Below are 15,524 nucleotides of genomic sequence, written 5' to 3'. Positions count from 1 at the left end.
TCATCTGCTAGATGACAAGCTTGTAAACAGACCACAGGCAGGGTGTGTAGGATCACTGCCTATTTTTGGAGCCCTGTTGTAGCAATGTGTTGTATGTAGACCATGTATCACTGGGAAGTTGAAGCCTGATATTCTCTCAACGACCTTCACCACCCTCTGTAGGGCTTTTTGATCTGCAACTGAACAGCCCTCGTGCCACACCGTGAAGTTGTTCATTAGCATGCTTTTTATTGGCACCCCTGTAGAAGGTGATAAGGATGGAGGGTAGTAGATTAGCTTTCCTTAATCTCTGCAGAAGATCCAGGAGTTGGTGGGCTTTCTTGACTATGTGACTGGTGTTTAGTAACCAGGATAAATCCTCCACAATGTTGACTCCCTAGAATTTTATGCTACTTATTATTTACACCCACTCTCCATTAATCATGAGTGGTGAGTGAGCTGGATGGGTTCTTCTGAAGTTTATTATGATCTCCTTGGTTTTAGTGACATTGAGATCAAGGTTGTACTTAGCATAGCAGCCAATCAGTAGATTCACATCTTCCCTGTATGCTCCTTCATCTTCATTACTGATGAGGCCCACGACTGTACTGTCATCTGGAAACTTGATGATATGAGTGGTATTAAATCTGGCTCTACAGTCATGAGTTAGTATGGTAAACAGTAGTGCACTCAACACACATCCTTGGGGTACTCCTGTGTTAATTTTAATATTTCTTGAGGAATTCCTGCCCACGCATACTTTTTGCGGTCTTTTGATCAAAAAGTCCAGTATCCAGTTGCACATGTGGTTACTGATGTCTAAATTAACAAGTTTCTTTATTAGCTATTGTGGGATAACAGTGTTGAATGCTGAACTAAAGTCATTAAACAGCATCCTAATGTAACTGTCCTTATTCTCCTGATGTGCCATTGCAAGTTATAGTGCAACTGCGATGGCATCCACTGTGGAGAGTTTGGCACAATATGCTAACTGTAGTGCGTCAAGTGCAGCTGGTAGTTTTGCTGACAAGTGTTTTTTGACCAGTCTTTCAAAACTTTTCATGACAGGGGATGTGAGCGCTACTGGTCTGTAATCATTCAGGCTTGAGGGAGTTGCTTTCTTCGGCAGTGGTATTATGTTTGTATTTTTGAAGCATTTGGATACTTTTGCTTGGACAAGGGAGATGTTGAAGATGTCTGCGAGTACAGTGCTTAGTTGTTCAGCACAGTCCTTTAACACCCATCCCAGGATGTCGACTGGTCCAGCAGCCTTCCTAGGGTTTTCCTCACCTCACCTGTGGTTATGGTTAGACTGTGCACTTCATCCTCTGGACTTGTTGGAAGTTTCACTGCCTTTGAGCAGTTCCTCTCTTAGAATCTGCTATAGAAGATGTTTAACCTATCCAGGAATTCTATGCTGTCCCCACATTTAGCTGATAGTGGTTTATATTCTGTAATGGCTTTTATGCTGCCATATGTTCCTGGAGTCACTTGCATCGATGAAGTGGCTGTGGACCTTCATACCATAGGCCCTCTGTTTCCTTTATCCCCTCTTCAGATTTGCCCTAGCCACTCCGAGAGCTTCCTTGTCATTCATTTTGAATGCCTCATTTCATTCCCTCAGAAACGCATATACTTTGCTTATGAGCCAAGGTTTTTGCTTAGCTCTTATTATGATATTTTTGTTAGACATCACTTCATCTACACATTTGCAAATATATGCCATCACCATTTCCTGCATATCCATCCACGTTAATTTGCTGATCAGTTGTTGCAGCCTCCTTGAATATACTCCAGCTAGTATCATCAAAATAGTCTTGGATTGCTTTGATTGCGCCATTTGGCCACACCTTCACTTGCTTCACAGTGTTTTTTTCTCTGACTAGTGCAGGTTTGTATGCTAGTACTAGCATAATGGTAATGTGGTCAGAGTTGCCCAAGTGTGGATGTTGAACAGCTTTATATACCATCTTTATGTTGATGTAGACTTTGCCCATTGTGTTACTACCCCCTGTTGCAAAACCCACATATTGATAGTAGTATGGTAGCACTGAAATCTGCCTGGTTGAAATTTCCTGCAATAATGTGTGCAAAATCTGTTTTTTTTTTATTCTGTAACTCACATGTTGAGTTATGTATGCAGTGTATAAATAAACAAGCATTCCAGGAGTCTTCTCCATTTCAGACTGGGAACCAATCATTTCTAATTCAGGTTATGCCCTTTCGACTCAGCAGGTGTATGGCAGTGGTGGCAGCTTATCTCAGACTGCAGGGGTACTGGGTGTTTCCATATTTAGACAATTGGCTTCTCCCAGTCCTGACCAGGGGTTTCCTAGTTGAGCAATGAGACCTTTTTATGTCATTTACTGCCCAGCTTGGAGTCACTGTGCACCAAATGAAAAGTAATTTGAATCCCACTCAATCCATAGAGTTCATTAGATGCCACCTAGACAGGACAAATCAGATAGCCAGCTTGCTACAGTCCAGAGTTCTTTCTCTACAACATGTGGTTAGTCTAGTCTTCAATCAACCCTCACCTTCTACAAGTTTAATTGTAAAACTTTTAGGGCTTATGGCCTCTACAATCACATTGATTCCATTGTTGAGATATCACATGACTACTACAGTGGACCCTCTCATTTGAGTGGTCTCAGCTTTTACAGTATCAGAGTACACCCATCCAACTGACATCTGTCTGCAAAACCTTCATCAGTTGGTGGATAATGTCTCCAAGTGATTTCAGATGGTTGTCCCTACTGTGTGCCATGGGCTATAGAAACAATTATCACAGATGTTTTCCTTTCAGGGTGCGTGGGCATTACAAAGGGAAGACTGTTCAATGCTCCTGGATACTGTTGACACCAAACTTCACATCTGGAAATGAAAGCACTCCTACTAGTGTTGCAGACATTTGAAGACAGTCTGCCAGAAAGTGTCATCTCCATCCAGATGGACATGACGATTGTCTGGTACATCAGCAAGCAATGGGGGACCAGATGTTATCCTTTGTCAGGAAGCCATGAGAGTATGGCAATGGGCTATGTCTTCCCGCCACCTTTTTACAGCAACACACATCCCCAGGACATCAGTGTGTTAGTGGACAGGCTAAACAGAAACCTTTTTCCGCCTCATGATTGGTCCCTCAATCCAAATCTTCCACCACTGGGGCCAAATTTGCCACAACCTGTTTGCATCCTACCTGAACAAGTGCAGCAGTTACTGTGTCCTAATCCCTCCCCGGGGTTAGTTAGAGGGATTATTTGGTTTGCAGTTGACTACTGGGTCTCGTATTCCTTTTCTCCCTTCCCCTTTCAATGAAATTCATTCAGAAGACCAGGTAGTGCCGGGTGAAAGGTGATCCTTATTCTTTTGACCTAAACAGGCTTGGTTCCCATATATTTGGCCTCACCTCGTATATCTTTTTTGGATGCTGGGGCACAGCCCAAATTTCCCATCCCATCTGTCAGGCCATCTGCTCCCAGACCCAGAAACCTTGAAGTTAACCTCATGATTCTGCCAAATTTAACAATGGCCAAAGATGCCTGGTTTTCAGATCATGGTACATATTCTTACTGCTGCTCAGAAGTCTAGCATTAGGAAAGTGTGTTGAGTGAATGGAAAAGGTTTTCTATTTGGGCTGCAGGCAGGGATTTGGATCAATTTTCTGCACTTCTCCCCTCAATTCTTGATTGTTTGATTTGTTTTGGAAGGGGCCTAGTTTTTCGAGTATCAAAGTACTTTTAGCAGCTGTTTCCAGTTTTCATACTGGGCATAATAAGATCCTCATACCATCTTAAAGAGATTCTAAAGGTTTTAATGGAATATTTTTGCTTTGACGTCCTGTAAAAGATCCACTACTTCCATGGGATATTACGGTGATGCATCAAGCTCTTACACAGCCTCCCTTCAAACTTGCAGCTTCAGTAGAAATAACATTATCATGGAAAACCATTTTTCTAGTGGCTGTTACCTCTGCAAAGTAAATTTCAGTATTGCTTCCCCTTTTGAGCAAACCACCTTACTTTTGGCTCTGCCATTCTCAGGAACCTCTTTTCTTGATGTTCTGCCCAGGTACTTAGTAGCTAAGAGACTCTGTCCCAATGGTTGAATTAGATGAAAAAAGATAACATCGGGTATGAAAGTTATGCACTTACCATAATGATCCATGTTGTCTTATTTTCGACATGTTCAACATCACTCCCTCCTTCCTTCTTCCATCTTGTCAACTTTCATGCCTAGAAGTACAGATGATATTCTAGGGGAGTCTTGCCATTCTCATCCTCACCTGATTGCTTCCCTTTATCTGCATAGATATATGTAAATATTTTTTTTCTTTTGATATGTTGCTTAAAGTTAAAGGAAATTTAAAAGATTTCTATTTTTTACAATAAGCAAATGGTATCTGAGGTATTCTGAGGAAGAGAGAAGGAATTATAGGTAGGAGAGGAGTCAGAGTCCTGGATCCTCAAGTTTGAAAGTTCTGAGAGGATCAGAGACCCAAAGGTTAAACCAGATGAAAATAAAACCTGGATCTGTCATTACAATAAGTATATAACTGTCTTTTTTTTGTCATGTGATATTTTGATTTTGACAGTAGGATTTCTTTGTGTGTAACTGGATTTTTGTGTTTACTCTCCATGTTTCAGGTGGGTTAGCAAGCACATCAAAAAGCCAATTCGCTCTACTGTTCTGAGCCTTGATTGGCATCCAAATAATGTCCTCCTTGCAGCTGGATCATGTGACTTCAAATGCAGGTAAAGTGCTGAAGCAAAAAATGCATAAAGGTTGTGCACTGCATATGAGCTATTCATTCTTTCCATAAAATGAGTTTTGCACATTGTGACTTTCAACACTGGTATCTAAGTAGTTCCACAAAATAGTGCACGTAGCACTGTTCATGGCACGATAAATAGTAATCTTTGTTGTAACCAGAAAGTTATCAAACCTAATCTGACGTAATGTGGGTTGAAACATTTACTTTGTAGGCATGGCAAGCAGTTCAAGAAAGTGGAAGGTAATATGAACAGTCCAAAAAGAAATGCTGGACTGGGATTAAAAACGGGGAAGAAGGGAAAGAGAAATGAGGAAAACTTGTTAGATATCAAAGGAGGTGTGGGGCACAGTGGTGTGGCAGAATTAGCACCATACAACATTATATGACAGTGCACATTGCTGTGCATTGGAGACATGAAGGAAAGTGTAGACCTACTTTCTGTTATCACATATGTGATAGCAAATTTGAGCATTTGAAGAATTAATATGAGGTTATGAGCAGAGAAACTGGTATGGTTCAGGTGTGCGGCTGATGTTCTTCGTGTTTCACTGTTGCAGTCATTACAGTTGGGAAATCTGCTGGCAGGTTGCCCTCAGTCGGCCTGAATAACAAAGTCTTGGGTCCTGCGTCGGTTGCAGTCTCCTCTTCCATGACATCAGGTCATCAGGGATATAAAGCATGCAGCCGACACCATTTTAATCAGTCTTTCTTGCCACGCAGTGCCCAAAGCAGAAGCAGTTCACAAGTGCTGGTCGGCCGACTCCTGAAATTTTCATTTTCGAGTTTCAGAACCGAAGTCTTCAAATTAAAGCTAAGTACCCCATTGGGGAAACTTTTTCTTGCTCCTTACTAATGTCATTAAAAGTTAATAATTGCATTACTTGTGGTAAGCAAATACCTCATAAGGATTTTCATTTGTACTGTATTCCTTGCCTAGGCCCTGATCACAACGTGCCTTGCTGTTGGTTTTGTGCTAAATTTGATCAACGCACTATTAAGCGTCTGTATATTTTTCCTTCTAAATATTTTGTTTCAAGATTTAACTACCCTGAAATGTTGTCTATTAGCAATTAGACTACCGGAGTTCACAAAAAATGCAAGGAAAAAGACATACCGTCAAGGTCCAGAACTGACTAAGTTTCTCCTAAGCCAGTTGTCGGCACTCAGTGAGGTGCTTTTGCAGCCCCTGATACCCACTGCGTTTGAGTCGCAGGCCTCTACAGAGACCCATTTGGAGTCTGGAATGTCGTGGGATTCTCCAAGTATTGAACCCACGGATGTTTCTCCCTTGGATGGGTCCGGAGCCGCTGAGCAGGGACCGGCTTCTGAGGATGTTTTCGGGCCTCAACATTTGTATATTAAACCGACACCATCATCAAAAATAAGGCCAGAACCAACTTCTATGTCTAAAAAATGACGCACGAGCCACGTGCTTAGGCACCTATGCCTAAAAAACAAATGATCAAAATGGCTGAGGATTTGATTGCCTTGATCAGGGGTTTCCAACCCCCCCCCCCCCCGCCCTGCTAAGAGGCCTAGGCAAGGCACTGGTTATGAATCTTCAGATCAGGTTTCCATTTCTTCTGATTCCTCTTCTGGTCAGGAATTTTCTGTTCCACCTTATGAGGACTCTGATGCAGAGGAATCTATCCCCTCTGCTTCTCCTCCTGAGGATTACTCTTTTGGAGAGACTTTGCATACTTTAAGGGAACATTTTCACTGGTCAGGACTTCTCTGAATCAAAAAAGAGGCTTAGAGATTTCCTTCTTCCTCAGCATAGGCCTTTGGCAAAACCTCCTGATGTTATGTAGTCCAATCTCGCCTACATTCTTACCCGTGGGTTTGGAGCTGAATGTCGGCTCTGACTCGGCCAAAACTTTTCTAGCTCGAAGTCTTTCTATTGGCTAGGCTAAGATGGTATCCCATGCTGCACTGCTCCATATCCCCAGATCTCATTTGCCGCTCATGTAGCTCAGACATGGTTTCGCTCTTGGCTGTGGCTAAGTACCCTTTTTTCTTTATTAGTGAACTGATTGCAAACAAAAAGCTATTTTAATAGCTATTGTGTGTTCTGGTCTTGTATGGTGAAAAAGATTTGTGTTTGATCGTTTTTTCTGTGGTATCCCACTAGCTGTTCCAACGAGCTAGGCCCGTTTCAGTTAGAGGACCTAGTCTGTCCCTTGCTTCCTTGTGTTTTACATTTTTACAGGTCTAAAACCGTTTAAATTAGAGGTTTTAGTCTTCCCCTCCTGTGTTGTGCCTAAGGATCGTTTTAGTTAGAGATCTTGAGGTTCTCGTTTGTGGTAGTGTTTTTCCTGCCTTGTGACTGTTTTACCATTGGTACTGTTGTCAGTGTTTGTTGTCTTTTGGTGCTTTGTTGTAGCTAACTATGTCCAAAGATTCTAAGGAGCACAAGCCCTCTGGCTTCAAGAAATGCTTTAGGTGCAGCTATAAAATGTCCATTACCGATGGACATTCTGCCTGTGTGTATTGTCTGGGAGCAATCCATCTCCAGGAGTCGTGCAGTTTCTGTCATGTGTTTAGTCCGAGAGTTCTTTAGGAAAGGAAGAATAAGTTGATTTTGAAGAGACTTCTGAAACCCTCCTTCGAGGAGGGTCTGGAAACTGCTTCCAGCTCCAAGACAAAATCTTTGAAATCTAAAAAGAGATCTCCGGCTCCATCAGTCTCCTCGGAGCCACCGGAGAAAATAGCAAAGTCTGCTTCGACATCCTCTGCTGCATTGTCCTCGGGGCCGCAGGAAGTGTCTGTGGTTATGGAACCAGCATCGGCTCCAATCATTTTGGAACCTATTCGGAGCCGATCGCCTAGTATTAGGCCAGCATCACCTCCTCGCAGGTCCCCTTCGGAGAGGAGGTCTCAATCTCCCTCTCTATCCTCCAGGACCTTATCAGATGTGGAAGTCGATAGAGTGGTGCAGAGACTCCTTCATTCACCGGTTTTGGCAAAATTGCTCTCTGCTCCGATCCAGTCTGCTCCGGAGCCCATCCTTCACCCTGCTTCGATATTTCCTCCTCCGAGCGTATCTCAGCTTTTGGAGCCGGAGTGCTTGGCTCCGTGTGATGTCCTTAGGTCGGTCCCGACAGCCCCTCCTGGCTTATCGGTGCCGACGTCAGCTCTGACCCCGTCGGCGCTGTCCATGGGATTCAGGACTCAGGATTCTGTGGTCGGATCTGAGGGAGAGGCTTCGGGACACCTATCTGTTCCTAGTCTCTCTCTTGGTACTTCGGCGCAGGGAGGTCTGACTCCTGTCGTGGTTTCGGAGGCTGGTCGCTCCTCAGACTCAGGGGGACTGGCCTTCGAGGCCATGCGGAGTGAGCTGGCCAGGTCGTCAGCAGCATCATGCAGGTCGGTCACTCTGTCCCCTACTACACCGGTGCAGGTCTCTGTTCGCTATCTATCTCTAGACAGTGGAGCCCCAAGGCCTTAGGGTACCCCCCCATGTGTGGTCTCCACATTTCTGAAGGCCCCTCAGAGTCCTTGCCTGAGGAGCCACCCAGAAAGAAGACGTGCAAGGGGAAGCGCATAGATTCCCAGGATGAGTCTCTCACATCAGACACCGACCTCGGGGAATCGGAGGGGTCCCCCAAGTCATCCTCTGAGGATGTTTCTTTCTCTGACATCCTAGAGATTTTGAAACAAATAGATGACTGGCCATCCAAAGCTCCCTCCGAGGAGGAGTCAGTCTTCCTGGGTATCTCCACCCTTCGATGAGCTTCTGGATTTGATCTGTCGAAGGATGTGGGAGACCCCTGACTCTGTGGAACCAGTCCCCAGGAGACCCAATATATTTGTCTTTTCCTCCTGGTAAGGAATTTCTGTCCAAAGGAGTCCCTGTGGATGCCATGGTGGTGGCGGCGGCCACTCAGAAGGAATTAGCTGAGACTTCTTCCACTGTCCATCCTCCTAACAAGGAGTCTAGGACCATGGACCAGTACGGGAAGCATACCATTTCTTCAGCGACCGTTACCTTACAGTCACTGAATTATTTATCTCACTTTACACGGCTCCAGAGAGATCTCCTCAAGGAGCTTGGAGATACTCTCACGGGTAACGTTTGAGGCGGTGACCCAGACTGTTAACGCTCAGACGTCTACCCTCAATTCCATCTTTAACTCCTCCATGAGGCTGATCTCGTATGCAGCCGATGGATCGAGTAGGGCAGCAAGTTCAGGAGTTGCTCTTAGGAGACAGGCCTGGATGCGCCTTTGTCATTTCGCGGAGGCCTTCCAAGTCTTCATTCACCGACGCTCCTTTCGATGGTTCCTCTTTGTTCGGAACCAAGGTGAAAGACACCCTCACCAGGTGCGAGCAGGAGGGAAAAACTCTGTCTGCTGTAGGAGTTCGTTTTTCCCTTCCCTCTAGGCCTTATCCCAAGGCCCAGAGGGGTGGCAAAATGCGGTTCTAGAAATCACAGAAGTTTTTTCCCGGTGCCCAAGGTGAGCTCCCCTCCAGAGGCAGAGGGAGGGGGTGGTTATTCAGGGAGACGCCGCCCTAGAGGCAGAGGAGGCCCCCGCAACTCGGGAGTCCGCGATTCCTTTCGTGGTTCTCCCTACCTCCGCTCCTGATGGGAGGCCCAACTGTGCGTTTCCGGAGCCAGTCGGGGGTCGAATCTCATTATACCCGGAGGCCTGGCAAGACATCACCCAGGACCAATGGGTTCTACGAATAATTTCCAGAGGATATGTCATCCCCTTCTCGTCAGATCCCCCTCCAATCAATAAAATCCCAGATGTTCCACCCAATCAAAGGGATTACGCAGCTTCAGAAGTTTCAAAGCTGTTAGACAAAGGAACCACCCAACATGTCCCCTCAGACCAGATCAGATTAGGGACGTACTCAAGATTCTTTTTGGTGCCAAAAAGGACAGGGGACTTGAGACCTATATTAGATCTGAGCCAACTGAACACCCACGTGCAAAAGTCCAAGTTCCGAATGGTCACATTGCAGTCTATTCTCCCATTGTTGGGAAAAGAAGTGTGGACGTGCTCCATCGACCTCAAGGATGCTTACTACCACATCAAGATGGACAGGGCATCCAGAAGTCACCTACGCTTCTGGCTGGGAGCCAGTCATTTTCAGTTTCAAGCCCTGCCCTTTGGTCTCACCACAGCCCCCAGGGTGTTTACCAAATGCATGGCAGTGGTGACTGCTCACTTGAGACATCAGGGATTCCAAGTGTTTCCATATCTGGACGATTGGCTCCTTACTGCCGCCACCAGGCATCTACTAATTCAGACCAGGGACGCTACTATAAACCTATGACAACGGCTGGGCATCACGTTGAACTTTGGAAAAATCTGCCTTGTTGCCCTCACAGCGTGTCACTTTTATAGGCGCAGAACTAGACACCATCCTCATACGGGCATTTCTACCACAGGAAAGAATCAGAGTCCTACAACAACAAGTTCATGCCTTGCTCCCCCTGAGAAGAGCAAAGGCAAGATGGGTCCTCCAACTATTGGGGACAATGGCTGTGACGATTGTTAGTCCTTCTGGCAAGGGTTACATATGAGACTCCTTCAGTGGTTACTTTTTGCCCAGTGGTCTCTCCAACTTCTTCCACTTTCTTACCCTATTCTTCTCACAGACAGGTGCAAACAGGATCTCAGTTGGTGGCTTCGCACCGACAACCTGAATGCGGGAATGCCTTTCGTTTCTGTGCCCCCTATTACCACGGTGACCACGGATGCCTCCCAGATGGGGTGGGGGGGCATTATCTAGGCTGAACAGTCCAAGGCACGTGGCAAGAGCATGAGATGCATCTGCATATCAATGTCCTGGAGATGAGCTGTGTTACTAGTGTTGGAAGCACTTCAGAGTTTTCTTCTTCTCGGGACTATTGCAATCCACTCAGACAATATGTCAGTGGTGTGGTATCTGAACAAGCAGGGAGGAACCAAGTCCTATCCCCTTTGCAGAGAGGCCATGCGAGTGTGGCAGTGGGCAGTGTCTTCACAACGTTTTCTGGTGGCAACGCACATTCCGGGGAAGTCCAGTGTGATCGCAGACAGGCTAAGCAGAGCTATTCTGATGCCTTACAAGTGGTCCCTGAACTGTCAAGTAGCGGAACAGATCTTCCGCAGATGGGGTCAGCCTTGCTGCGACATCTTTGCCAGCCCCCTCAATGCCAAATGCAGCAGCTACTTCACATTGATCCCCCTTCAGGGGTAGTCACCCAGGGACGCTGTAGTCCACGATTGGCCCTCCGTTCTACTATATGGCTTCCCTCCAGTTCCCTTGCGTCAAAGGTTATTCAGAAAGTGCAAGCCTTGGGAAGTAGGATGATTCTGATTGCTCCACACTGGCCTCGTCAATTTTGGTTCCCCTTTCTCCATCCCCTATCTCATGGACGCTCCTTGGATTCTGGACCCACAACCAGACTTACTGACACACATGTCAGGGCAGTTCCATCCCTCTCTTCGGACCCTCCGGTTGACAGCCTGGCTACTCCACTTCCGTCATTAGTTAGGCTTCATCATTTCTCACTGGAGGTGGTTCATATTTTATCTTCCTCTTTTATAATCCCTCTACCAGGAAGATTTACTACAGTAAATGGAAGAGGTTTTCAATCTGGGCTCATACCTAAAAGATTGACCCTTACACGGCTGCAATTTCGTCTGTATTGGAGTTCTTGTCTATGCTCTTTAACCAGGGTTCAGCGGCCGCAACTATTAAAGTGCAATTGGTGGCGATTTCTACCTTTCATGTCGCAAACTAACCTAGTCTGATGGCTCATAGACTCTGTAAGGCTTTTCTGAAGGGCACTCTGTTACTTTGTCCTCCGGTATCGGAACCTGTCATGCCTTGGGATTTAAACTTTGTTCTACAGGCTCTTACTTCACCCTCCTTTGAGCCTGCAGACACTTGTGATTCAAAATTCTTAACTTAGAAGACTGTCTTTTTAGTAGCCATCACGTCAGCCAGACGTATTTTAGAGCTTCAAGCCTTATCAATCAAACCCCCTTAATTGATTTTTCATAAGGACAGGGTTTCTCTCAGACCCAACCCTTCCTTTCTTCCCAAAGTGGCGTCAATCAGTAACCTTAATCAATCTATTGAGTTGGCCAGTGTTTTTTCCCCAGTTCTCCAACAAGACAGAATTTAAATTTCATCAATTGGATGTACACAGACAATTACGTTTTTATCTGCACAGAACCAAAGACCTCAGAAAATCTGATCAGCTGTTGGTTTCCTTTTCGGAAAACAGAATTGGGTCTCCTGTCTCCAGAGATACGCTGTCCAGGTGGATCTCCAGTTGCATTTCATTCATTTATTCCTCAGGGGGTAAAGATTTACCGTTCCCGGTGAAGGCTCACTCTACTCTGTATCTATATCTACAGCCTATCAGGCCAGATTGTCTATGGTTGATATTTGTGCTGCAGCTACTTGGGCATCTCCTCACACCTTTGTTACTCATTACAAGTTGGATGTGGTATCTAGGGGCAGGTCTTCCTTTGGTTCCACAGTGCTCAGGAGTATCTTTCACTCCCAGGATTTAGGTGCTAGGGACGCTGTCTCATGGATAAGAATGTAGGCGAGATTAGACTACATAACATCAAGAAGTTATGTACTCACCATAACGTTCAATGTATATAGTCCATCTCGCCTCACATTCTTACTTACCCCCCCTCCTTCCTGGAGGATCTGGAGGTTGGGTCTGGTTTCAGAGTTCCCTTCATTCTTGGTTTGTTCTTCCTTTCCTTGGGGGGTGTTATACATGGAGAATGAGTGTTGGTGTTCGCAGCAAACTAGATCTGGGGATATGGAGCAGTGCAGCATGGGATACCATCTTAGCCCAGCCAATAGAAAGACTTCGAGCTAGAAAAGTTTTGGCCGAGTCGGAGCCGACATTCGGCTCCAAACCCACGGGTAAGAATGTGAGGTGAGATGGACTACATACATCGAACGTTATGGTGAGTACATAACTTCTTGTTTTAGACATTGTTGATGATGTGTTCTCGGAATCGAGCATGGCTCCTGATTCCCTGCCTCCAGCTCCTAGTGAGCCAGACAGATATTACAGAGTTCCTGATTCCCACAAATTTCTTTTCAAAAATCCTGCTGCTGATCCTGAGACTATTTCTCAGGGTCCCAAGGGTGTTAAGGTTTCTACAGCCAAAAATCCTACCCATTCTGATAGAGATTCCAGGGCGTTGGATAGATGGGGTAAGAAGGTTTATATGTCTGCAACCTTGGCAATCAGGGCTTTAAACTCAGTTTCATATGCTTAAATATCAACAGCATGTTATGGGCTTACTGAAACAGAAAATGATGATAATTTCTGATTGTGTGGAAAATAGAGTTACAGGATTTATTGCATTCGGCAGAACAGGTTGGAAAGCATACTTTGCAATGTGGTTTTGATTCCTTGGAGGCCTCTTGTAGGGCTGCCGTTACTGGATCTGTGATAGGAAGGCAAGTCTGGCTCAAGGAGCAAAATCTGCCTGATCATGTTGACGCTAAATTGTTGGATGCCCCTTAGCAGCATGATACTCTGGTAATAAGACAAGAGGTTTTAAAGAAAATGGAAGACAAAGCTAAATATATGCAAACTGTAAAAGATTTCTTGCAAGTGCAGCCACCCAGGTTCAGTAGGCACTGGCCTACTAAAAATTGGTCCTTTCCTGTGTCCAACAGAGTCACTCGGGGCAAACCCAGGCGCTCAATAGGCTCCAGATATCAATCACAGGGATCTTGCAGGTCAAAGCAATGGGGTGCCTCCACCTCCAAATCTGGAAGTAACAAAGCACAACCCTCCAGTAAGCAGTCTCAATGATTTCCTCTACCATCTCCAAGCACTTATCTTTTGGCAGCCCACTTGGGGGGAAAACCAGCACTTCATGCTCAAAATTGGCAGTCAATTATCCAGGACAAGTGGGTATTAAACATAGTATCCCAGGGGTACAGATTTCATTTCCATACTTTGCCAATTCCAAACGGATGGCCGGATCTGCCTCAAAACCAGTGGGCAGAGGCCCAGAAACAAGTCATGTCCCTCATGGATATGGGGGCTATTCAACCAGTACCAGAAAGGGAAAAAGGACAAGGATTTTATTCAAGACTTTTCTTGGTACCCAGAAAAGACAATTCATGGCATCATATTCTGGACTTATCGATTCTGAACACGTTCCTGGACATTCCAAAATTCAAAATGTTGACTTTACAACAGCTACTGCCTATGCTAGGCAAGAATGCTTGGTTAGTAATTCTAGACTTAAAAGAGGCATACCTGCATATCCCAATAAGGGAATCTTGCAGAAGATACCTCCGCTTCAAAGCAGGTTTTTTGCATTACCAATTCTCTGCAATGCCTTTTGGCTTATCTACTGCGCCCAGGGTCTTTACAAAGTGCCTGGCACCAGTAATTGCATTCTGCAGACAAAGAAACATTCAAGATGTTCGTGTTATACTGCTGCAGTCATCACACTTGGGTTATCCTGCCGTCAGGCGGTCCCGCAGTCGGCCGAATCCCAAAGTCTTGGTCCGGCATCGGTGGTCATCGCTTCTTCCCTGATGTCAGTGCGACAGGGGGATGAAAGAGGCAGCCGACGCCATTTTCTTAAGTCTTTCTTGCCGCGCAGTGCCCGAAGCAGAAACAGTTCGCAAGTGCCGGTCGGCTAGCTCCTGCGATTTTCGAATCGAATTTCAGCCCGAAGTCTTCTCTAAAGCTAAGCACCCCGTTGGGGAAACTTTTCTTGCCTCAGACCGATGTCAGACAAAGTTAATTGCATTTCTTGTGGGAAGCAAATACCTCATAAGGATTTTCATTCCTATTGTATTCCTTGCCTAGGCTCAGACCACGACGTCTCTGGTTGTCGGTTTTGTGCTAGGTTCAACAAACATACAATCAAGCGTTGGGCAGATTTCGCCCGACATTATTTTGGCAGAAAATTTAATTATAGCATGTCATCGGAGCAACCGACATCAGCAATGATTAAAAAGCGCAAGGATAAGGACAGGCAACCAAGGCCAAGACCAGATACCGAGGCCCTTAGCAAGGCCTGCCGCCGGTTCTCCGGTTTTCAGCGAGGCGCCTACGCAGCCACTGACTACCGCAGATTTAGAAATGCTGATGGCCTCCCAGACCGAATCAGCTGGGCCTCAGGAGCCGGTTCCATCTCACCCCTCGGACGCCAACCCTGACGGTGATCCAGAGATTTTGGACAGGCCTTCGGTTTCTGAAGGTGTCTTCAAACCAACATCTATCTCTGTCTTACGCTAAACTTAAAGCCCCCTTAAAAGTTAGGAAACCGGGTCCACAGTCCCCCCCACAGGCCCCTATGCCTAAAAAACAGATGCTTAAGATGGCTGAGGATTTAATTACCCTTATCAGAGGTTCACAACCCCCTCCTGACAAAAGGCCTAGACTGGAGGAAGATTATCCTTCCTCTGACCAAGCATCCATTTCCTCAGCTAACTCTGAGGACCAGGATTATTCATTCCCTCCTTATGAAGACTCGGATGCTGAAGAGTTCATTCCCTCTGTCTCCCCCCTGAAGACTACTCTTTTGGGGAAACTTTACACACCATGAGGGAGCACTTCCACTGGGAAGGCCAAGATTACTCTGACTCTAAGAAAAGACTCCGTGAGTTTTTTCTTCTCCCACAGCATAGACCCCTTGCAATTCCTGCAGTTTTAGACATCTTGGATGATGTTTACACCGAATCTAGTCTAAACCCAGATTTCTTACCTCCTGCACCAGCTAAACCAGACAGATACTACAGAGTTCCTGATTCTCATAAGTTTCTA

General features: G+C 45.6%; 1 protein-coding gene across 3 annotated transcripts in view; it reads left to right on the top strand.

The window, feature by feature from the left end:
* Window positions 1–15,524, top strand: part of ARPC1A (actin related protein 2/3 complex subunit 1A) — a 1,267,577-nt gene that overhangs the window by 523,219 nt on the left and 728,834 nt on the right. For all 3 annotated transcript variants that reach the window (XM_044089354.1, XM_044089353.1, XM_044089352.1), the window contains exon 5: window positions 4,626–4,733. In XM_044089354.1, coding sequence (XP_043945289.1) covers window positions 4,626–4,733 — 108 coding nt within the window. The remainder of the gene's footprint in view (window positions 1–4,625; window positions 4,734–15,524) is intronic.

This window comes from Protopterus annectens, chromosome 12.part0 (genome assembly GCF_019279795.1).
Source record: "Protopterus annectens isolate FY-2018-M chromosome 12.part0, PAN1.0, whole genome shotgun sequence".
Classification (NCBI taxonomy): domain Eukaryota; kingdom Metazoa; phylum Chordata; order Ceratodontiformes; family Protopteridae; genus Protopterus; species Protopterus annectens.
The sequence above is the reverse complement of the archived record's forward strand: the minus strand, read 5'-3'. Positions and strand labels throughout refer to the sequence as shown.